Consider the following 23525-nt stretch of genomic DNA (forward strand, 5'->3'; position numbering starts at 1 on the left):
TTGTAATTAACTTGGATCACTTTGTAGAGGTCTGTTTTCACTTTGACACAAAAGAGTCTTTTAAGTGTGGGGGGAAAAGCCATATTAAATTCACTGATTCAATGTTGTCAAACAATAAAACATGAGAACTTCAAGGGAGGGGGGAGTGAGTACTTCTTAGGCACTGTATGTGAGAGAACGAAACCTGTGGTAAGTTTTGTTTCTGTAATTAGGTGGAATTATTAAAGCAAAAATTCACAGAGAAATGATAGCAAGAGGAGGAGGTAAACACCAATTCTATGGCATCTTAATGATTAGCCCTGATTGAAGGATTCAGCATGAAATAAATTTCTAGGTCAAGCAAAAGGGTAAGAAACAAGTAGAGTTAATGACCAATTTTCCAGATGGCTTGGCACCTCTTTTAATTCAGATGAAATTATGTGACTGAGTTTACTGGGTGGCCACCAGATGGCACTGTGTGTAGTGCACCCAATGCCATCTGTGGTGAGTGAGACTCATTTTGATAAAAGCATGCTACTTCTCTTATTTACGTTGCACTTTGTGGTAGTTTTGTGCTTATTTTACATAAATTTTACGAGGGGGGGGAGAGAGATATCAAAACTCTTGAAACAACTTTGCCTGGAGGAAACGTTTAAAAGGATAACCAAGAAGCAACATTCTTTGTAAACACATTTGTTTAATTAATAGTACTTTTTAAGCTACAGTCCATTTTTACATTATTGCGTGACCTCTTTTAATTTGGCAAAAAGTTACTCTGGCAAGGTTCAGGAACCAAGGGTGCCAGAAGATCAGTGGTCAACCTGTATTAGCTACTGCAGGGAAAAGAGCTGAGGGTGAGGATTATATGGCTAAAGGAAAGCACATTGAGCAGTCAGAAGGTAAATGAATAATGAATGTGATGTAATTTGTGGAAAAAAAATTCTCATTTTATGATTGAGCTTGACTGGTAGATTCCAAGCATATACATGTTCACTGATTTTTAATGAAGCACTCATGACAAGAGTGCAATTGAAACTCTAAATAGGAGGTGGAAATTTTATTGGTAAATTGCTTTCTGTTGTACTGAAGTAGGGGCTGTTCGTCATTAGATGATGCTTTTAGAGTCAACTCTTCTAGCTGTTGATCTTCACTGTGTTGCTCTGATAGCCTCAAGGGGTTCGTTGAAATCATCTGTGCTTTAAGAAACGAAGTACCTCGTTTGGGTCTATAACTGGGTCTACAGCCATGTCTATTCTAACAATATCAAAAGTGTAGTTCCCATCTCTCCTATTTTGGCTGCATGGGCAAATTTATCAGTGTCTGGATGTTTTTGCCCTTGAGACTTGCTGTCATTGCTAACCTTGATTTTTCTGTCTTTAAGCCCATTTGTTCTGCTCTATTTTACCCTCTGAGTCCTGAAACAACAAGAGAATTGCAAGAAGCACTTACAGCAGGCATCAGGGAAATGAGGGTTTGTGGGAGTGGAGAAAACATGAGGACACGTACAGGGAAACGTGAGCAAAATAATTTTGGGAATAGGGATGATGGCACGGAGACACAGCATTGAGGTTGCAGTTAACGTTGCAAGCAACCAGTGTTGATTCTCCAAACAATACTAACATGTAGTGGAGCAGTCAAACGTGATCCTATTCTGGCTGAAAGCATTTGCAATGTATCTCTGGATTACAGAAATTCCTTACCAGCACAGACTTTACATTTTCATCTTAATAACAGATTTATTAGACTATTAGTTATGAGTAAGAGGGAGGATAACAGATTTAATTTTAGGTTTTATTCTGCCAGTTTTTTTCTTCCCTTTAAATAGTTAGTAAAGACCATAAATAGATTATTTTTCTGATCCTTTGTCAGTGATGCTGAGGACTGGATTCAGTGTTTCTCCATGTTTTAGTGGCTGTAATGTCGCTATTTCAATATAAGATACTTTAAACCCTTTATGCTGCAGATAATTTACCAAGGCTTATTTGCCCTAGATATTGTGGTTCTTACTTGAGTAAGATTAAACTCATGTTTTAGAAAGGATTCTCTTTCATTGTGTGAAATTATTTCATTTATACAAATTGCATTACTCTTACAGAACTGGTTGGGTGACCTTTTTACATTCCCATTTCTTATTAACCTCTTGGCCTTTGCTATAACAGGATGTATGCCTCAGAACATTAGTAAGTCATTTATTAGATTTTTGAGTATCCTTGAATATCTATGTATGTCTTCTCACGGTATTCTTAATGGAATTAATGGGAAATAGAGTGAAAGCAGTTGGGAAAAAAACAGAAATGTTACATCAATCTTTACAATGAAGAATAAAAAATTATACCCTAGATGTAAATTTGGAATTAGAAAAGGGAAGGATTATAATCATTAGGGAAGTGGTACAGAACTAATTTCTGGAGCTGTAGACTGAAATGCACACCCCTCCGCCGCATCCTGATATAGGTTCATAAAAGAAGTTGATGTTTTTAATTACACAATATTTCCAAACTATGGGGATGGTTCCATTAGGTTGAAAACAGGCACATATTTCCTGTACAGTATTACTATCCTGCAATCCTGCTGTTTAAGAAAGGCTCTTAAAAATAAACCAGGAAATGATAGGCAGGTGAGCCTGACATCAGTAGAGGGTAAGTTATTGGAAGATGTTCTAAGGGACCAGATAAATGAGTAATTGAATAGACATGGACTGAATAAGGATAGTTAGCATGACTTTGTGTATGGTAGATCAAGACTAGCCAACGGTAAAGATTTTTTTTTGAAGAAGCTACCAGGAAAGTTGATGATGGCAAGGCAGTGGATGTTGTCTTTAACAAGACATTTGACAAGGTTCTGCATGGGAGGTTGGTCAAGAAGGTTCAGTTGCTTAGAGTTCAAGATGAGGTTGTAAATTGAATGGAGACCTGTGACTAGTGGAATCCGCAGGGATTGGTGCTAGATCCTTTGCTCTTTGTTATCTATATCAACAATCTGATAATATGGTTAACTGGATCAGAAATTTTGGAGATGACACCAACTGGGGGTGTAATGGCCATTGAGGAAAGCTATCATGGCTTACAGCGCGATCTAGATCAGCTGGAAAAATGAGGTGAAAAATAGCAGATGGAATTTAATGCAGACAAGTGCAAAGTGTTGCACTTCGGAAGGACCAACCAGGGTAGATCTTAGGACCGTGAACAGTAGTGCACTGATGAGTATGGTAAAACAAAGGGATCTGGAAATGCAGCTCCATAATTCGTTGAAATTGGCCTCACAGGGTAGATACGATCATAAAGAAAGCTTTTTGACACATTTGCCTTCATGAATCAAAGTATTGAGTACAGAAGATGGGATGTTATGTTGAACTTGCATAACACATTGGTGAGGCCTGATTTGGAGTATTGTGTACAGTTTTGGTCAACTACCTACAGGAAAGATGTAAATAAGGTTGAAAGGGGGCAGAGAAAATCTACAAGGATGTTGCTGGATTCAGAGGATCTGAGTTATGAGGAAAAATTTGATAGGTTAGAACTTTATTCCTTAGAATGTAGAAGATTGAGAAGAGATTAGATAGAAGTATACAAAATTATGAGGGGTATAGATGGGGTAAATACAAGCAGGCTTTTTCCATTGAGGTTGGGTGGGACTACAAATAGTGGTCATGAATTAAGGGTGAAAGGTGTAAAGTTTAAAAGGAAACATGAGGGGAAACTTCATTTAGGGGGTTGTGAGAGTGTAGAATGAGCTGCCAGTGCAAGTTTTGTATGCAAGCTCAATTTCAATGTTTAAGAGAAGTTTGGATAGGTACATGGATGGTAGGGGCATGGTGGTCTATGGTCCCATTGCAGGTCGATGAGAGGGGGTGCTTTAAATAGTTTAGCACAGATGAACCATATGATTCTATGAGATGGAAAGCACAAACTGCAAGCCAGTTAGCTTGATGTCTGTCTTAGAACTGTCAAAATTGTAGACAAATTCAAAGTACCCTGGCAAAGTGAGCATGGTTTTATGAAAGGGAAATTATTTTTAGAAGTTATTTAAGTTGTTTGAAGTAATGTAATGTTGCCAAAGAACAACCAAGGAGAACCATTAAGAATGGACTGTGCTTAAATTTTCAGTGACCACTTGATATGGGGCTGATCAAGTATTACTGTGGAAAAAGTAAAGCTTATGTTCTGGGAGTTAACATATTGGTGCAGGTTGAAGATTGTTCTGCTAACAGGAAATGAAGAGGAGCTCAGAAAAATAGAGGGTTATGGGTAACCTTAGGCAATTTCTCAGATAAGGAAATGTTCAGCACAGCTTTGTGGGACAAAGGGCCTGTATTGTGCTGTAGGTTTTCTATGTTACTATGTTTCAAAATATTAATCGCAAGGAAAACCAAACAGAAGAGGTTATGGTACCATTTACATAAAGCATTTGGTGAGGTCACTTGAATACAGCATTCCATGTTGGTCTTGTCATTTTAGGAAGGATGTGAATGTATTTGGCAGCAGTTCAAAGTTTACTAGATTAATAACTGAAATGGGCAGGTTGTCTTGCAAGGAGAGGTTGGATAAACTAGCCATCTATCTGTTGGAGTTTAGAAGAATAAGAGGCACTTTGACGGAAATAACAGAGTCTAGGTTATAAATAAGATACTTCCTTTTTAAGGCAGTGATGAGATATTTTCTTTCCTCTGAGAATACTCATTTGGAATACTCTTATTGAAAGGGTGATTGAAACAGGTTTTGATGGTTTCTTCATAAGCAAAAGAGTGAGAGGTTACTTGGTAGGTGAGAATGTGGAATAGCTTTGACTGTGGCGGCTCATTTCCTAGCGTATGCGAACCGACTCACAATTAGATAGCCTACGGGGGTTTGCGAGCACAGAGCTTTGGAGCCTCTTCGCCATGGGGGGCCGGTTGACAGAGGCTTAAAAAGTGAGGCTGAAGTTTTCGAATAAAGTTTTTCCTTCGACTGCAGTTACCGACTCCGTGTCGTAATTTTAGCGCTGTTTGTAGCACACCGCTACAATTGGTGACCCCGACGGTCCAAACGATTTTTGGACCAGAAATGACCGACGCCGCCTCTGTTCATGCGGTTTCGTTGACACTGCCGGGTTTCTGGACACAGCGCCCGGACCTATGGTTCCAGCAAGCCGAAGCCCAATTCCACGTTCGCCGGATCACCTCAGAAGACACCCGCTACTACTACGTGGTGGGCTCCCTCGACCAGGACACAGCGGCCCAGGTCGCGGAGTTCGTACAGTCGCCCCCGGCAGACGGCAAGTACACGGAATTCAAAGCTCTGCTCCTCAGGATTTTCGGACTCTCACGGCGCGAGCGGGCTGCCCGTTTACTGCACCTGGATGGCTTGGGCGACAGACCTCCATCGGCTTTAATGAACGAGATGTTGTCTCTGGCCGAGGGACACACAGGCCTCATGTTTGAGCAGGCATTCCTGGAGCAGCTGCCCGAGGACATACGCCTGCTGCTGTCCGACGCGGATTTCAGTGACCCCCGGAAGGTGGCAGCCCGGGCGGACTTGCTGTGGAACGCCAAAAAGGTGAGCGGGGCGTCCATCGCACAGATCTCCCAGCCACGCTCCCGGCAGCAAACCAGTCCAGACCCGGCCGCAGAGCCCACTAACCCCCGGCCCAATGACCACTGGTGCTTCTACCACCAGCGGTGGAGCGCAGAAGCCCGCCGTTGCCGCCCGCCCTGCAAGTTCCCGGGAAACGCCAGGGCCAGCCGCCGCTGATGGCTACGGCGGCTGGCCATCGGGATAGCCTCCTGTATGTGTGGGATAGCAGGTCGGGACGCCGCTTTTTGGTCGATACTGGGGCTGAGGTCAGCGTTTTACCTCCGACAAGTTACGACACTCGCAGCAGGGCACCGGGTCCCCCCCTGAGGGCCGTGAATGGCAGCACAGTAAGGACCTATGGCACCCGTCAGGTGCAGCTACAGTTCGGCCCCAGCCAGTTCACGTGGGACTTCACACTGGCCGCCGTAGCCCAACCGCTTCTGGGTGCGGATTTTTTGCGAGCTCACAGCCTGCTGGTTGACCTGCCCAGGAAGAGACTGGTACACGCCGAGACCTTTCAGACGTTCTCCCTGGGTGCAGCCCAGTTGACAGCCCCTCACCTCGGCTCCATCACGCTGTCCGACAACGACTTCACCAGGGTCCTGGCGGAGTTCCCATCGGTTCTGGCACCGCAGTTCACAGCAGCCATGCCCAGGCACGGCGTACAGCACCACATCCCGACACAGGGACCACCCCTCCATGCCCGTGCTCGGCGGCTTCCCCCGGACAAGCTCCGACTGGCGAAGGAGGAGTTCCAGAGAATGGAGGAATTGGGGATCATCCGGCGGTCCGACAGCCCCTGGGCTTCCCCCCTGCACATGGTGCCCAAAGCGACGGGGGGCTGGAGACCGTGCGGCGACTACCGCAGGCTGAACGAGGCTACCACACCGGACCGCTACCCTGTGCCGCACATTCAGGACTTTGCGGCAAACCTGCACGGCGCCCGGATCTTCTCCAAGGTCGACCTTGTCCGAGGGTACCATCAAATCCCGATGCATCCTGACGACGTCCCCAAGACGGCTCTCATCACCCCGTTTGGCCTCTTCGAGTTCCTCCGCATGCCGTTCGGCCTGAAGAATGCCGCACAGACGTTCCAGCGGTTAATGGACGCGGTGGGACGGGACCTGGACTTCGCGTTCATCTATTTGGATGACATCCTCATAGCCAGCGGCAGTCGTCAGGAGCATCTGTCCCACCTCCGTCAACTCTGCGCCCGACTGAGTGAGTACGGTCTTACAATCAACCCTGCCAAATGCCAGTTCGGACTTGATACCATTGACTTCCTGGGCCACAGGATTACTAAAGACGGGGCAACCCCTCTGCCCGCTAAGGTAGATGCGGTCCGCCACTTCCCCCGACCCACCACGGTCAAAGGCCTTCAGGAATTCGTAGGTATGGTCAATTTCTACCGCCGCTTCCTCCCTTCAGCTGCCCGGATCATGCGCCCCCTGTTCGCCCTGATGTCGGGTCCAAGCAAGGACATTACCTGGGACGAGGAGTCCGCCGCCGCTTTCGTTCAAACGAAGGAAGCTTTGGCTGACGCCGCAATGCTAGTACATCCCAGAATGGACACCTCTACCGCCCTCACAGTGGACGCATCAAACACGGCAGTCGGTGGGGTGCTGGAGCAGCTCATCGCAGGTCGCTGGCAACCCCTGGCGTTTTTCAGCAAACACCTGCGGCCACCCGAGCTCAAGTACAGTGCTTTTGACCGGGAACTGTTGGCGCTCTACCTGGCAATCCGGCATTTCAGGTACTTCCTAGAAGGTCGGCCCTTCACCGCGTTCACGGACCACAAACCGCTTACCTTTGCGTTTACGAAAGCATCCGACCCCTGGTCATCCCGCCAGCAACGCCACCTGTCCTACATCTCTGAATACACAACGGATGTCCGGCACGTCTCGGGTAAGGACAATGTCGTGGCGGATGCGCTCTCTCGCCCTACCGTTCATGCCCTTTCCCAAGGGGTAGACTTTGAGGCACTGGCAGAGGCACAGCAGGTAGATGAGGAGATTCCGAGTTACAGGACTGCAGTCTCTGGTTTGCAGCTCCAGGACCTCCCCGTGGGCCCAGGTGAGAGGACCCTACTCTGTGACGTCGCCACCAACCAGCCCCGTCCGGTCGTCCCCGCAGCCTGGCGGCGACGTGTTTTCGACTCCATTCATAACTTGGCGCATCCCTCCATCCGGACAACTGTCCGGATGGTTTCCAGCAGGTTCGTTTGGCACGGACTCCGCAAACAGGTCAGTGAATGGGCCAGGACGTGCATGCACTGCCAGACGGCCAAGGTTCAGCGGCACACCAAAGCCCCACCGCAGCAGTTCCATCCCACCCACCGGCGTTTCGACCACATTCATGTGGATATCGTGGGCCCCCTGCCAGTGTCGCGCGGAGCGCGTTACCTCCTGACTATCGTGGACCGGTTCACAAGATGGCCAGAGGCGGTCCCGCTCACCGACACCACCTCCGAATCTTGCGCCCGAGCCCTGATCGCCACCTGGATATCCCGCTTTGGTGTACCAGCCCACATTACCTCCGACAGAGGCGCCCAGTTCACCTCCAGCCTGTGGTCAGCTATGGCCAGCCTTTTGGGGACTCAGCTGCACCACACCACTGCCTACCACCCACAGTCGAACGGGCTAGTGGAGCGTTTCCACCGTCACCTGAAGTCGGCCCTCATGGCCCGCCTGCGAGGAGCCAACTGGGCGGACGAGCTTCCCTGGGTCCTTCTCGGCATCCGCACAGCGCCCAAGGACGACCTGCACGCCTCGTCGGCCGAGTTGGTATACGGCGCGCCCCTGGCCGTCCCCGGGGAGTTCCTACCAGCCCCGAGGGGGCAAGAGGAAGAACCCGCTGCAGTCCTGGGCAGACTTCGCGAGAAGCTCGGTAACCTGGCCCCCATACCCACTTCACAGCATGGGCGGCACCCGACCTGCGTACCCAAAGACCTACGGAACTGTAAGTTTGTGTTTGTACGAAGGGGCGGGCATCGGCCACCGCTGCAGCGGCCATACGAGGGGCCGTTTACGGTGCTCCGGAACAACGGGTCCACGTTCGTGCTGGACGTTGGGGGGAAGGAGGAGGTTTTCACGGTGGACCGCCTCAAGCCGGCCCATGTGGACCTGGCGCAACCGGCCGAGTTTCCGGCGCCTCGGCGCAGAGGCCGACCTCCCAAGCAGGTTCTGGCCCAGGCTGTGGACATTGGGGGGTGTATCGCCGGTTCTGGGGGGGGGTTATGTGGCGGCTCATTTCCTAGCGTATGCGAACCGACTCACAATTAGATAGCCTACGGGGGTTTGCGAGCACAGAGCTTTGGAGCCTCTTCGCCATGGGGGGCCGGTTGACAGAGGCTTAAAAAGTGAGGCTGAAGTTTTCGAATAAAGTTTTTCCTTCGACTGCAGTTACCGACTCCGTGTCGTAATTTTAGCGCTGTTTGTAGCACACCGCTACATGACCTTATTTAACAGTGAAGCACATTCTAATGGCTTAAATTCCTACCTGGTATGTTTTTGTTAACTGGTAACTTCTTGTCACACTGTTTTTATTACCTACTTTTGCATTCTTCTTATCAACATGCGCACAATTCCTGGTCTAGTCAAAAATCAGTATCTCAACAACTAGCTTTTATTTATAAACAAGGCCTTCCCAATAGCAGATCTAAAAATAAACGTATTCTTATAGTGGTTGTAGACATTCAGTAAATGCCTAGTAGTTGATCAGATTTTCTTTAATATTTTAGATAAATATCGTTAAATGCATCATCTTCATTTTGTGTACACTTGATTTTATAAATGATTTAACATTTTTTTAATTTGTTGTTCTGTATTTCTACTAACAGATTTAAAAAATAAAAATGTGTATGTACAGTGGAATTGTGCCCTTTTCCTTGGCTGTTGACAATGTTCTTGGATCAGGCTGAATGTTCTGCATTGGTGATTTTATTCACACCTGTGCCACATTGAGCTTGCCATTACCCAGTTCACAATTGTTGAGTCTGGTTGTCCTACTTAAATGTTGATCTGGTATTGAGCAAGATAGAAATTGTGTAGATCCTTGTACATATATACATTATAGGGATTGGAAATGATGCAGCCGTTGTGTTCTAAAATTCTGTTTTCCTTCATGTCCAGAACCACTTGTGAAAGGCAGCTCATGTAGAGAGACAACGAAGACAGCAGGATGACGGCAGTAGCAACAGACTACGACAACATTGACATTCAGCAGCAGTACAGTGATGTCAACAACCGCTGGGATGTAGAAGAATGGGATAATGAAAACAGCTCTGCTCGGCTGTTTGAGCGATCCCGTATTAAGGCCTTAGCAGGTATGTGCATTAATCTATTTAATCAGGGTAATATCCTGATCAAATAGGAGATAAAAGAATTCATTTTATTTTAACTTCTGCAAATTTGATGGTGCGTTTCCTTCCTTCTGGATTATGCAGCAGTTTTAATCAATCAAACACTCATTCTGTGTTATCAAAAAGAGCAAGTGCAAAGGTTATTCGGACACTAAGTGAATGTATTCAGCAATATTGCTTTTTAGCAGGACACACTGTGTAGCAATCAAAGTTAAAATCACAGCCTTTAAGAATATTCATCCTTCATCCACATCTACCCTGCCTGTGTAAAGTGTGCCACAAGTGGCATGGGAAATTTCCTGCACTGAATTAGAAAGCAATAGGACAGCACCATTTCGTTCCTTGACCCCATCACCTGGCTTCTTCTCCCTTCTTTTCCAGTCCTGTTGAAGGGTCTTGGCCTTCCTTTCCATAGATGCTACCTGACCTGCTAAGTTTCTCCAGCATTTTGTATGTGTTACTCTGGATTTCCAGTATCTGCAGAATTTCTTGCATTTGTGCCTGCATTATTTCTTAATGTCATTCCTGAAAGCCCAGGCATTTTTACATCTAATGCGATCCCACCACCAGGCACATCGTTCCCTTCCCCAGGGATTGCTCTGTCCATGACTGCCTCATCCACTCGTCGACCCTCAGAGATCTGCTCTTGGCATCTATCCCTGTAACCATGACAAGTGCTGCACCTGCCCCTACACCCCTCTTTCACCAACATGCAGGGCCTTAGGAAATATTTCCAGGTGAGGCAGTGCTTCACCTGCAGATCTTTTGGGGCCATTTGCTGCATCTGGTTCTCTGATGTGGTCACCTCTACATCAGTGAGATGCAACGCAGATTGGAATACTGTTTTGTCAAACACATTTGCTCCATACACTGTAACAGCCACAATCTCCCAGTGGCCGTCCATGTAAATTCCACATCCTGTTCCCACACCGACTTGTCTGTCCAAAATGAAGCCAGATGCAGGTTGGAGGAGCAACACTTCATATTCCATCTGGGTAGTCACCAACCTGATGGTAGTCACCAATTTCCATTTACCACTTCCCAATATTCCCACCCCTCCGCTACATCTTTGTGTACACTCATTTTGTTGGCTCTGCAACCCCTTCTCTTCCCCTCGGCCACTTCATGACTTGCCCATTATTTCCTTCTGGTTCCCTACCTCCTTCCCTTTATTCCATGGTCTACTGACCTCTCCTATTAGATTCCATTATGTCAAGTATGTAAAGAATAGTATATATGCTGATATTTACTGTATGTATTTATGCACGGAAGATATTTGGCAGGTCAAGTTTTTGGAACTACACTCCTAAACCATGGAGTTCAATATTTACCACAATAAGGGATGTGGATTCAGTTGACACTTTTAAATGCCAGCTTAAAACCTATTTATTTAACCTTGCTTTTAACTGACATCTTTTTGTATTTATTTTCACTTTTTCTCCCTTGTAAAATACTTTGAGCTACATCTGTATGAAAAGTGCTCCATAAATAAGTTATTATCATTCTAATCCATATCTATATTTTAATCACTAAATTTACTCTTTAGAAATTTTTAAATTCTTCATAATTATCGAATGTTGCATTTTGTTGCATGTGGTGTCCTGGCCAACAGACCACAGGAAATTGCTAATAAAGTAAATGCATGTGGCAAATAAAGTTGATCCTTGAAGCAGTAAGATTATGGCTGATCTGCTGCATCAGCACCACTTTCCTGAATTAAACCTACATCTCAGTGCTGCTGTAAGATCTAGCAGACTGTTTTGCATATACTTTGCAATTGAATCGCTAGAGTGCTGTTGATAGAGAATTCCGAAGATTCACCTTCCCCAGTGAAGAACAATTTATTGTTGTACTGAATAGCTAATCCCCTTATTTTGAGACTGATTTGACATACTTGAACTGCAGAAAATATGATCTGTATCTTTTTTTGTCAAGCCCCATAGGAGTTTTAAACATTTTGATAAAATATCTCTCATTCTTCTAAACTCAAGCAAGCATAACCCCCATTATTAATCTCTTCTCAGATTACAAACCAACCATTGCTAGTATTAGGTAAATCTTCACTGCCCTTCTGCTATTACATGGTTACTTTTACTGAAGTTGGGGGACCAGACCAGTCGATAGTATTCCAGGAGAGCGTTCCCACCAGGTCCCTATGTATTTAGACCAAGCCATCTTTACTCTTTGATTCAAATTGTCTTGCAATAAGACCACCACATCATTTGTCTTGATTTCTTGCTGTAGCTCCATATTAGCTATTATCTGTCTGAAAATCACTGGAATTTAGAAGATTGAGGAATTTAGAAGATTGAGGGGGGATCTTATTGAAACATATAAAATTCTAAAGGGATTGGACAGGCTAAATGCAGGAAGATTATTTCTGATATTGGGGAAGTCCAGAATGAGGGATCACAGTTTAAGGATAAAGGGGAAGCCTTTTAGGACCGAGATGAGGAAAAACTTCTTAACATAGAGAGTGGTGAATCTGTGGAATTCTCTGCCACAGGAAACAGTTGAGGCCGGTTCATTGGCTATATTTAAGAGGAAGTTAGATATGGCCCTTGTGGCTAAAGGGATCAGGGGGTATGGAGAGAAAGCAGGTACAGGGTTCTGAGTTGGATGATCAGCCATGATCATACTGAATGGCGGTGCAGGCTCGAAGGGCCAAATGGCCTACTCCTGCACCTATTTTCTATGTTTCTATCAGCGTATTTCAATCTTTCATCATTTAACATATACAATGCTTTTCAAACCAATGTTCCCTGAAATCAAGATATGAACACTAATGTGATGAAAGGTTTGCACCCAAAAGTCACAGTTTTGAATTTTAAAATAAGTAATTTCCTGCTTTCACAATCACTTCCCCACCCCAACCACTGAGCTCTGAGGGCACTCCTGGAAAGTACAAAGAGTGATTATTATCCCAGTAGTTATCATGTTGGCTTGCTACCTACTTTTTTTTGTCTTGGGAGGTCTGCCCTACTGTTTCAGTGGTGCAAGTTTGTAATTACAACTCAGATTACTTTCACTTCAGAAGTTTAGAATTGGAAGCTGCCTTGCCTTGCTTTGCACGTGTAGATCTTCAGAGTTGAAGTAAACAGGTGTTGTATCTTCAAGATTTTTAAGATTCTAGTTAATATTGGACATGCAAATTGTGACATCTGGTGAAATTTGCAGCTGAATGTAGCTCATGACTTTTGGCTGTTGAAAGTTGTTTGATAATCTACTAAACAGGCAGCCATCAAGGAAGGCATTGTAGACAACATAGACTTCCTTGTGGTATTGCGAAGTGCAGAGATCAGAGTAAGTGCAGAAAATTACACATTGAGTCAGATATTAACAAAAAGATCGCCTCAGAAGGTGCAGAAGAAAGTCAGATATTCGGGTGCTATGTCAGAGGAAGATTGGTGACTGACGACATCGACAACTAGACCAAAGTGAATGAAGCATGCAGCATCCGAGTGTTTAACATACACATAATGTCAGAAGAGTATTGCTTGATGTCATTGAGTGTACCCACCAATTTCTTGTGCACACCTGATTGTGTGTGTGTGTGCACGCGCATACACCCTCCCCCTCCCCCCCGCCAATAATTTTGGCCACTTGTCTTCTGCTGCAACCTAACATGATCTGGTATTTCTGAGATAATGTCTCCTAAATGATAAAATTTTAGTAAACTTAGTTTCTGACACAGCCAGAATACTTAAAGCACAAAAAGTAATTTCAAGATTTGGTGTTTCAGTGTACAAGAATCTGTTTGTGCATTCTTGTTTCTGCTTCTCTCTCCATCAATGCCATCGAAAGAAAACTGAGTACTGCTCTCTTCTTCAATTCCCCACTCTGGCCTCTGTTGCCTCTTCTCCTTGGCTGTCTATCACCTCCCTCCAGAGCTCCTTCTCCCTACCATTCTCTCATGGTCCACTCTCTTGTCCTATCAGATTCCTTCTTCTTCAGCCTTTTATCTCTTTCACCTATCACCTCCCAGCTCCTTCCTTGCTCTCCCCTCCCCCAATCCCCCTGGCTTCACCTGGTAGCTTGTTCTCCTTCCCCTCTTAATCTGTCATCTAGTCCTGAAAAAAGGTCTTGGCGTGATACATCGACTATTTATTAATTTTCATAGATGCTACCTGACCTACTGAGTTCCTCCAGCATTTTGTGTGTGTTACAGATAGCATTCTGCCTCTTTTTTATTGCTGTATTTCCTGGTAAATCAATTGAAAACAATTGAATGAAGTGCTGTGAAGCTGCCCAAGAATGTAATACAATTCCTTGTAAATGTAGGTGTATTCTTTAATTTGCCAGTAACTCTTTCAGTGCTACGTAGTTCATCAAAGATTTAAGAAATAGTTGGGTCCAGTACCAGACAGTTTGGGAACTGAATTATTTACTTATGCTGAAAAAACACATAAGAATAGGGATCAATATGTGTAGAGAGACACAAAGGAAGGAAATAATGCCAAAAGAGAAATATTCTTTCAAGGATTGCTTTTGATTTGTGTGGGCTTCCTTTTATTTATTGTTGTTGTTGTTGTTGTTGTTGTTATTATTATTGTTATTATTATTATTATTATTATTATTATTACAATAATAAACTTGGAGACCCAAAGTGTTTCCCTGAAGAAATTTGGCAAGTTCAGTCAATGAATAAACCACCTTCCGCTTGGAAAAACTTACCTTCACTCAGGCAAGTTGCAAGCAAAGGAAAACGTGATGCAATGACTGCAATAATTTCATGCTGATCTTTCCAGACCAGTGTGTGCCATTTGTGTCTGGGTACATGTTTCAAAGTTGGGGTTCGTGTGCCAAGTCTGAATAAATGCAATGTGGAAGAACAGGGGTTTTATGGATACCAGCTGGCTTCTTCATCTCCTAAAATAGAAGGCAGGATACGTGCTCAGTAAAAGTGAAAAGGCTAAAAAAAAACTGCTCAATACGTATACAAATAGCACCTGCTTGAGGTGCCACTTAAAAGATAATTTTGTCTGCATATGCCAATAGAACTGCATGAAAGAAAGCTTTAAAATATGGTCACCTGAACACAAAGTTAGGGGGAATGATAGTGCCCCTCTCTCCAGCAAACTGAACACACCAGCCAGAAGGTACGAATCCTGAGATTTACTGCTACAGCTTATGCCTATGAACTTTAGTTCCACCATGCCAGTTTAGTTCTTCCTATATATTCCCACGTTGAACATTGTTGATGTCTCAGTTGAGTGCTGCCTGAAGCAAGGAATATGGATACGAAGGGAACTTGGAATTCTATTTAAAAGTAGATTATTTTCAGCTGATAATACATCCAGAATAAGGAGTGATAAAACATGAGTAAAGTGGACAACCAGCACCATTCTCCAGGGTAGCAGTGGCCAATGCTAGAGGACATTTGTTTTAAAGTGAGTGGTGGAAAGTTTAGGAGAGATGTCAGAGGAAGGTTTTTTTTTATATATAAAGAGTGTGTCAGGTGCCTGGAATGTACTGTTGGAGATGATGTTAGAGGCTGATACAACAGGGAAATTTAAAACACTCTTGGGTAGGCATACAGATATAAGAAAAATAGGGGGTTATGGACTGTGTAGAAGGGAAGTGTTAGGTTGTGATGTATGCTTATATAGCACAGTACTGGTCATACTGTGCTCTATTTTATGTAAGAAAATTAGTACTAAAGACTTTTCACAGATCTAAATCACTAGCATTTTAACTATATTAACTCTTTTGCATTGACACACATTTGTTTGGACAGGGCAGAGTACCTGCAGTTACTACTAGCAATCAAGGTTAAATGTTTAGTAGGTCAAGTGTGTAGTGAGTAGGAAGGATAGATGTCACAGATGGCTTGGTTCCTTTCACTTCTGTAGGTTCTGAAATGAATGATTAGGCCATTGTGGACCTATAGACTTTGGTACTGCTGGGCAGGTGGGGTGGGTGTGCTTCTTGCATCTTTTTCAACTGGATTTCTCTGTAATCTCAACAAAGTGACTTGAGGTTCTCAATGGCATCTCACTCTGCTTCCATTTTGTGCGGTTGTATCCCAAGGACTTCTGTTCCCCTCCATAGATGCTGCCTGATTTGCTAAGTTCCACCAGCATTTTATGTATTGCTGAAGATTTCCAGCATCTGCAGAATCTTTTATGTTTAAGATTTAATACATAGTCAAGGTTGCTTTGAGGACCTCATTGAATAATTTCCTCTGACCACCGAGTAATTTCTTCTTGCTAGGAAGCATGGAGCAAATGCTGGTTTTGTGAGTCAGGCCAGTGAACTGTCATTTGAGCTTTGATGCTGGGATGTTGGCCTGAGTGAAGGCGTAAACTTTGGTTGACTTATCATGCCGGGATTTGTAGCATTTTGTGTATCCGTGTCCACTAATATGAGGAACTGATAAGCAAGGCTTTGGGCCTACTCCAGGCTGCTTCAGGGTTTGGATCTGAGGATTCAATCTGGTTCAGAATTTTCTTGTCCATTTCAATTGTTTGCATGATTTTTGGTATTTCCCCCCCCCCCCCCCCTTTCTCTTGCACATCAGGTGTTGGTCTTTTTTATTTTTTTTACTTTAATTGGGTTCTTTCAGGTTTCTTGCTTTGTGGCTACCTGTAAACAAACCAAACTTAAGGATGTATAATTTATACATTCTTTGATATAACTCAGTTGAGGTCTGTAATATGTACAGGAGGATAGGGATCATTGCTGCCTATAGATCAAAAAGTTCATGCTCGGTTTGAATTCCTAGTTCTACTGCTGCAGTATAAACTATCATCTGCAGAATTGGTTTAAGTTGCTGGTATTAAAGCCATCAAATCCTGGTTCATGGGACCCATGAAGAAGTCAAAGTCTTTGAGTAAATTTGTAAGATTAAAGTTGTGTATGTTTCCATACTTGTTGGCTCTGAGGCAATGGACTCAATGTCTATGGTGAGCTGTACCAGAATTGCTACTTGCTGAGCCCCCAAGAGTTATACCCAACTAAAAGTTAATCAAAACTCTTGCTTGCCTGTTTTCAACTAATTCAATTATATTACTGTAAAAATGCTCTGAGGGAAATTGACTTACAGGTGCAATTGTGAAATGTAGAATTGGTTAATAGTCAGTTAAGTAAAATGTAGAAGGGTTTCCCTTTTCTATTCTGGCAGCTCCTTTTGCTTGTTCAGTTTCTCATTTCCTCACATCTGCTTGTTCTAGCTCAGTGCAACTTCAGTTGAGCATGACTGTTACTCATGCAAACCTGTCTACTTGTGTACATGCACAGCTTTGGTAAAGCTCAGGGAAGGAAAATCTGCACTCAATCTACTCTTCAAAAAAGAGGTGCACATGAAGGGTATTTCAAACCATGACATGTGAATTTAATCTTAAGCAGAACAGCTTGCATGTTATGATACCACTGCTTGTACATGGCTTGGAATTTGATGCTGTTTTCCGATATACAGCAAGTAAGACATCAGCTCGGGTGATTGGGACCTGTTGAAGACACAGATCAAGCACCAGCGGTATCTCAAGAGTATGAAAAGCAATCCTAATGTCAAGTTAACTGATTATAGGGGAAACTAATTGTTTGTCATCTATATCAGTAATCTGGATGATAGTGGTGAACTGGATCAGCAAATTTGTGGCAATCCCAAGATTGGGGGTGTAGTAGAGAGTGAGGAATACTGTTATGGCTTACAGAGGGATTCTGGATCAGCTGGAAAAAGGGGCTGAAAAATGGCAGCTGGAATTTAATGCCAGCAAGTGTGGGGTATTGCACTTTAGTAGAGCCATTCAGGGTAGCTTAGTGGTAGGGCACTCAGGAGTGCTTTAGAACGAGGGGATCTGGGAATACAATTCCATAATTCATTGAAAGACGCATCACAGTTTGCTGAAAGCTTTTGACACACTGGCCTTCATAAATCAATGTATTGAGTACAGGAGATGGGATGTTATGATGAAGTTGTATAAGATGTTGGTGAGGCCTAATTTGGAGTATTGTGTGCAGTTTTGGTCACTTAGGTACAGGATGTACAACGTTTGTAAATAAGGTTGAAAGGGTACAGAGAAAGTTTACAAGGATGTTGCTGGGTCTGGAGGACCTGAGTTATAAGGAAAGATTGAATAGGTTAGGGCATCATTCCTTTGAGCACAGAAGATTGAGAGGAGAAGTGATGGAGATAAATAAAATTATGAGGCGTGAGTCAGTGTAAAAGCAAGCAGGCTTTTTCCACTGAGGTTGGGTGGGACTGCAGCTGGAGATCATGGGTAAAGGGTGGAAGGTGAAAAACTTATGGGGAACATAAGGGGAAACTTCTTCACTTAGAGGGGCATGAGAACATGGAATGAGCTGTTAACGTAAGTGGTGCATGCGAGCTTGATTTCAACGCTTGAGAGAAGTTTGTGTAGGTACTTTTCTGTATGACTATGACAAGATATAGGCCAAGGGGTTAGGTGCAGATTTTATTTTGTTTGTGTTTGCTTGGGCTGTGATTTTCTTCCCCCCCCCCCCAGACAAACAAAATTCCTTTCTTACATTCAATTTACTAAAATGTCCCAGTACATGTGTTAGTACATGCCTGTGTTATTACTATTGTACCACTTTGCTTGCCCTGTGGATAACTAAACAATGTTTTTAAGTCCTGCACTCAACTTATCTGCAACTGGAAGTTTCTGTTTAATATGTCAAGTATTACAGGAAACGAGTTAACAATTAAATTCAAATTGACCAGGCATTAAATAAATCCTTTCAGCACTTGGCTTCCCAGACTATCTTGTTAAAATGCTCTTTTGCTAAAATTGACCTTGTTGTATAAACCATACAGTCTATTGCTTGCGCTGTTAGTAATTGCAATATTTTTGCCAGCTGTGTCTATGAAAAGCGTGGAATAATAATCTTTTTGCTCAATTGATAGCCATCTCATAAGAAGCCATTTTAGCTCACCTGGTATTGATTTATTGCACCACAGTAGAATATTTTCATTTAGATTACTTGGGTTGTTCAATACCTGTTTTCTTTCTTGATGCCTTTCTTTAGCCAAATGGGTGTTAAAGAAATATTGTGTTTCAATTAAAATGTGTAAATGTGACTTGTGGAAAGTGGCATACATGTCTGCATTGATCCTGGAGGTATAAGGCCCACCCAGGATTGATCTCTAGTCTCATTTATGTCATAGCGTCAGGCTGCAGTTGTCTGATGGTTATCCCCAGATATCTTGCCGGAAGAAAATCTTCCTTATCGTCAACTCAGTGATCCAATACTTAATTCAAAGTACAAAAAGGTATGAATGAGGCAAGATAATGAGGTTCGAGTGACTGAAAATTGTTTTCCTTTCAAGGGATTAGGAGCATCAGTTTTGCATTTGGTTAAGGCTTTTTCCTGAAACGGCATTTTGGTAGTGATCTAAATGCTCTTTTTAAGGACTAGTCAGACTGGTGGAAACTTTTTCTATTTGTTCAGAGAAACACTAATATTGTGAAATGTCTGCAATTCTACCCTGTAAAAGGGGATAATATCATTTGAATTTGTAATGAGGAAGCTTAACACCTAATAGAAGATCACAATTACTTATTCTGTGAGGAAATACTTTTACTTGAAGTTGAGAAATGCTGGTAACAAACTAGATTCATGAAGTTGCACAGGATAGGAACAAACCCTCCCCCACCCCATCCCAACTTGTCTGTGGAATAGTTTGTGGAAGGGAAAGTTGGAAGAACATGCATCAGTCTTCATTGGGGGTGGGGCAGGGAGGGAGGGGGTAGTACTGGGAAGGGTGATGAGCGGCTTCAAGTTCCTAGGTCTCAACATCTGAGATCTACTGTATACATGTCTTTCTGTATAAGGCATGCTAATGGCTACATTACATTAGGAGCTTCAGGAGATTTGTAAGTCAACAAAGAATCTAGCAAATTTCTACAGATGTACAGTGGAAAGCATTCTAACTGGTTGCATCACCGAATGGTTTGGGCTACAATGCACAGAATCACAAGAAGCTGCACAGGTCTATTTATTTATTGATTGATTAAGATAGAGCATGGAGTAGGCCTTCCAACCCTTCAAGCTGCACTGCCCAGCAACCCTCGATTTAACACTAGTCTAATGACAGGACAATTTACAGTGCTGAATTAACCTACCAACCTATCTACAGGAGCATTGTTGAGAGCATCCTGACTGGTTGCATCACTACCTGGTCTGGGAACTGTAGCTCCCTTAATCTCAGGACTCTGCAGAGAGTGGTGCAGATAGCCCAGCACATCTGTAGTTGTGGCCTTCCCATGAATTAGGACATTTACAAGGACAGGTGTGTAAAAAGGGCCTGTAGGATCATTGGGGACCCAAGTCATCTCAACACAATCTATTCCAGCTGCTACCATCCGGGAAACTGTACTGGAGCATAAAAGCCAGGACCAACAGGCTCCAGGACAGCTTCTTCTACCAGGCTATCAGATTGATGAACTCACGCTGACTTGAGTGTACTCAATATTACGTTGATTATTCTATTTATTATAAATTATTATTAATTACAATGATTGCCCATTGCACATTTAGTTGGAGACGTAACCTCATTTTTACTCCTCATGTACGTGAAGGATGTAAGAACTAAAGTCAATTCAACTGGTACATCTTTGGAGGAAACCCACAAGGTCACAGGGAGAATGTACAGAATGTGCCTTACAGACAACGGTGGGGGAATTGAATCCTGGTTGCTGGCACTGTAAAGTGTTTTGCTTACCAGTAGCCCAGTGTGCTTGTGGATTCAGCCAGCTCTTGCAAGGGCCCTGGCCTCCCCACCATTCAGGATGTCTTGAAAAGGAAAGGTCTCAAGAAGATAGCATCATCATTAAGGACCCTCACCATCCAGCACATGCCTCTACTCATTACTACCATCAGGGAGGACGCACAGGAGCCTGAGGATGCATACTCAATGTTTTAGCATCAGTTTCTTCTCCTCTGCTCTCAGATTTTTGAATGGTACATAAACACTACCTCACTATTTTGGCACTTTATTTGTTAATTTTTATATATTTCTTTTGTAACTAAAAGTAAATTTCATGGACTCCATGTACTTTCATAGCACTACCTAAAACAAGATATCTTATGAAATAGGCAGTATTAATAAATCTGATTCTATGCCAACCAAGGTATCCACAGTAATCCCATTTGCCTGTGTTTAGCCCACATCCCTCTGACCCCCTCAATTTTCCAAACACAACCAACCCACCCCCTCAACTTGGCAGCCCACTTCATACCAACAACTCCTGCAGTTAATCATTCATCCTTGAGACCATAAATTCATAATACCTAGCAGAACTAGACCATTTGGCCTTCTCCCCATAACCTCTGATGCCGTTACTAATCAAGAACCTATCAACCTCCGCTTTAAATGTACCCAATGACTTCGCCTCCACAACTATGTGTGGTAATGAATTCCACAGGTTCATCACCCTTCATAGATTCTCCGGCTAAAGAAATTCCTCATCTTTTTTCTAAAAGGGCATCCTTGTATTCCGAGGCTCTGCCCTTTAAACTTTCCCACTATAGGAAACATACTCCCCACATCAGAATAAGAATCAGATTTAATATTACCGGCGTATATCATGAAATTGCTCAAAAAATAGGTATGCAAAAGTTTGGGCACCCCAGTCAAAATTTCTGTTACTGTGAATAGCTAAGAGAGTAAAAGATGACCTGATTTCCAAAAGGCATAAAGTTAAAGATGACACGTGTTTAATATTTTAAGTAAGATTACTTTTTTTTATTTCCATCTTTTACAGTTTCAAAATAACAAAAAAGGAAAAGGGCCTGAAGCAAATGTTTGGGCACCCTGCATGGTCAGTACTTAGTAACACCCCCTTTGGCAAGTATCACAGCTTGTAAAAGCTTTCTGTAGCCAGCTAAGAGTGTTTTAATGCTTGTTTGGGGGATTTTCACCCATTCTTCCTTGCAAAAGGCTTCTAGTTCTGTGAGAGTCTTGGGCCATCTTACATGCATTGCTCTTTTGAGGTCCAACCACAGATTTTCGATGATGTTTAGGTCAGGGGACTATGAGGGCCATGGTAAAACCTTCAGCTTGCATCTCTTGAGATAGTCTATTGTGGATTTTGAGGTGTATTTAGATTGTTATCCTGTTTTAGAAGCCGTCCTCTTTTCATCTTCAGCTTTTTTGCTGACAGTGTGATGTTTGCTTCCAAAATTTGCTGGTATTTAATTAAATTCATTCTTCCTTCTACCAGTGAAATGTTCCCCATGCCACTGGCTGCAACACAAGCCCAAAGCATGATCTGTGCTTAACAGTTGGAGAGGTTTTCTTTTCATGAAATTCTGCACCCTTTTTTCTCCAAACATACTTTTGCTCATTGTGGCCAGAAATTTCTATTTTAACTTCATCAAAGCACAGGACTTGTTTCCAAAATGCATCAGGCTTGTTTAAATGTTCCTTTGCAAACTTCTCATGCTGAATTTTGTGGTGAAGATGTAGGAAAGGTTTTCTTCTGATGACTCTTCCATGAAGGTCATATTTGTGCAAGTGTCGCCGCACAGTTGAACAGTGCACCACCACTCCTGAGTCTGCTAAATCTTCTTGAAGGTCTTTTGCAGTCAAATGGGGGTTTTGATTTGCCTTTCTAGCAATCCTACGAGCAGTTCTCTTGGAAAGTTTTCTTGGTCTTCCAGACCTCACCGTTCCTGTTAACTGCCATTTCTTAATTATATTACGAACTGAGGAAACGACTACCTGAAAACATTTTGCTATCTTCTTATAACCTTGTCCTGCTTTGTGGGCATCATTTATTTTGATTGTCATTCTGCTAGGCAGCTGCCTAGAGGAGCCTATGGCTGCTGATTGTTGGGACAAGGTTTCACGGAGTCAGGGTATTTATAAAGCTTTGACATTTGCATCACGTGGCCTTTCCTAACGATGACTATAAACAAGCCATAGCCTTAACAAGCTAATTAAGGTCTGAGACCATGGTAAAAATGATCTGCGAGCTCAAATCTCTTGGGGTGCCCAAACTTTTGCATGGTGCTCCTTTCCTTTTTTTTAACTTTAAAATTGTACAAAACAAAAACAATACACTAATCTTACTTAAAATGTCGAAAGGAATGTTTCATCTTCAACTTCATGACTTTTGGAGATCAGTTAATCTTTTACTCAACTATTCACAGTAACAGAAATTTTGACCAGGGTGCCCAAACCTATGCATGCCACTGTATATTCATATATAATAGCTAAATTAAAATAGTGCAAAGCAGAAATAATTTAAAAACTAAGAAGTGAGGTAGTATTCATTGGTTCAATGTCATTTTAGTCATTTTAAGAATCAGATGGCAGAAGGAAAGAAGCTGTTCCTGAATTACTAAGTGCATGCCTTCAGGCTTCTGCACCTCCTACCTGATGGAAACAATGAAAAGAGGGCATGTCCTGAGTGATGGGGTCCTTAATAGTGGACGTCACCTTTCTGAGTCACCACTCCTTGAAGAAGTCTTGGATACTATGGAGGCCATTACACAAGATGGAGCTGACTAATTTTACAAAGTACTCTAGCTTCTTCTGCTTCTGTACAGTAACCCCCCTCTTCCCCCCCCCCCCACCATACCAAACAGTGATGCAGCCAGTCAGAATGCTCTCCACGGTAGATCGACAGAGGGTTCCAGATGTTTTAGGAGACAAACTAAATCTC

At 43.2% G+C, this 23525-nt stretch overlaps 1 protein-coding gene across 1 annotated transcript in view; it reads left to right on the plus strand.

Annotated features, from left to right (window-relative positions):
* Positions 1 to 23525, plus strand: part of sptbn1 (spectrin, beta, non-erythrocytic 1) — a 258196-nt gene that overhangs the window by 79783 nt on the left and 154888 nt on the right. Inside the window, exon 3 of the mRNA XM_059985941.1 lies at positions 9662 to 9855. Within this exon, the coding sequence (XP_059841924.1) occupies positions 9711 to 9855 (145 nt within the window). The 5' untranslated portion in view covers positions 9662 to 9710. The remainder of the gene's footprint in view (positions 1 to 9661; positions 9856 to 23525) is intronic.

The sequence above is a fragment of the Hypanus sabinus genome, chromosome 12, assembly GCF_030144855.1.
Source record: "Hypanus sabinus isolate sHypSab1 chromosome 12, sHypSab1.hap1, whole genome shotgun sequence".
NCBI lineage: Eukaryota > Metazoa > Chordata > Chondrichthyes > Myliobatiformes > Dasyatidae > Hypanus > Hypanus sabinus.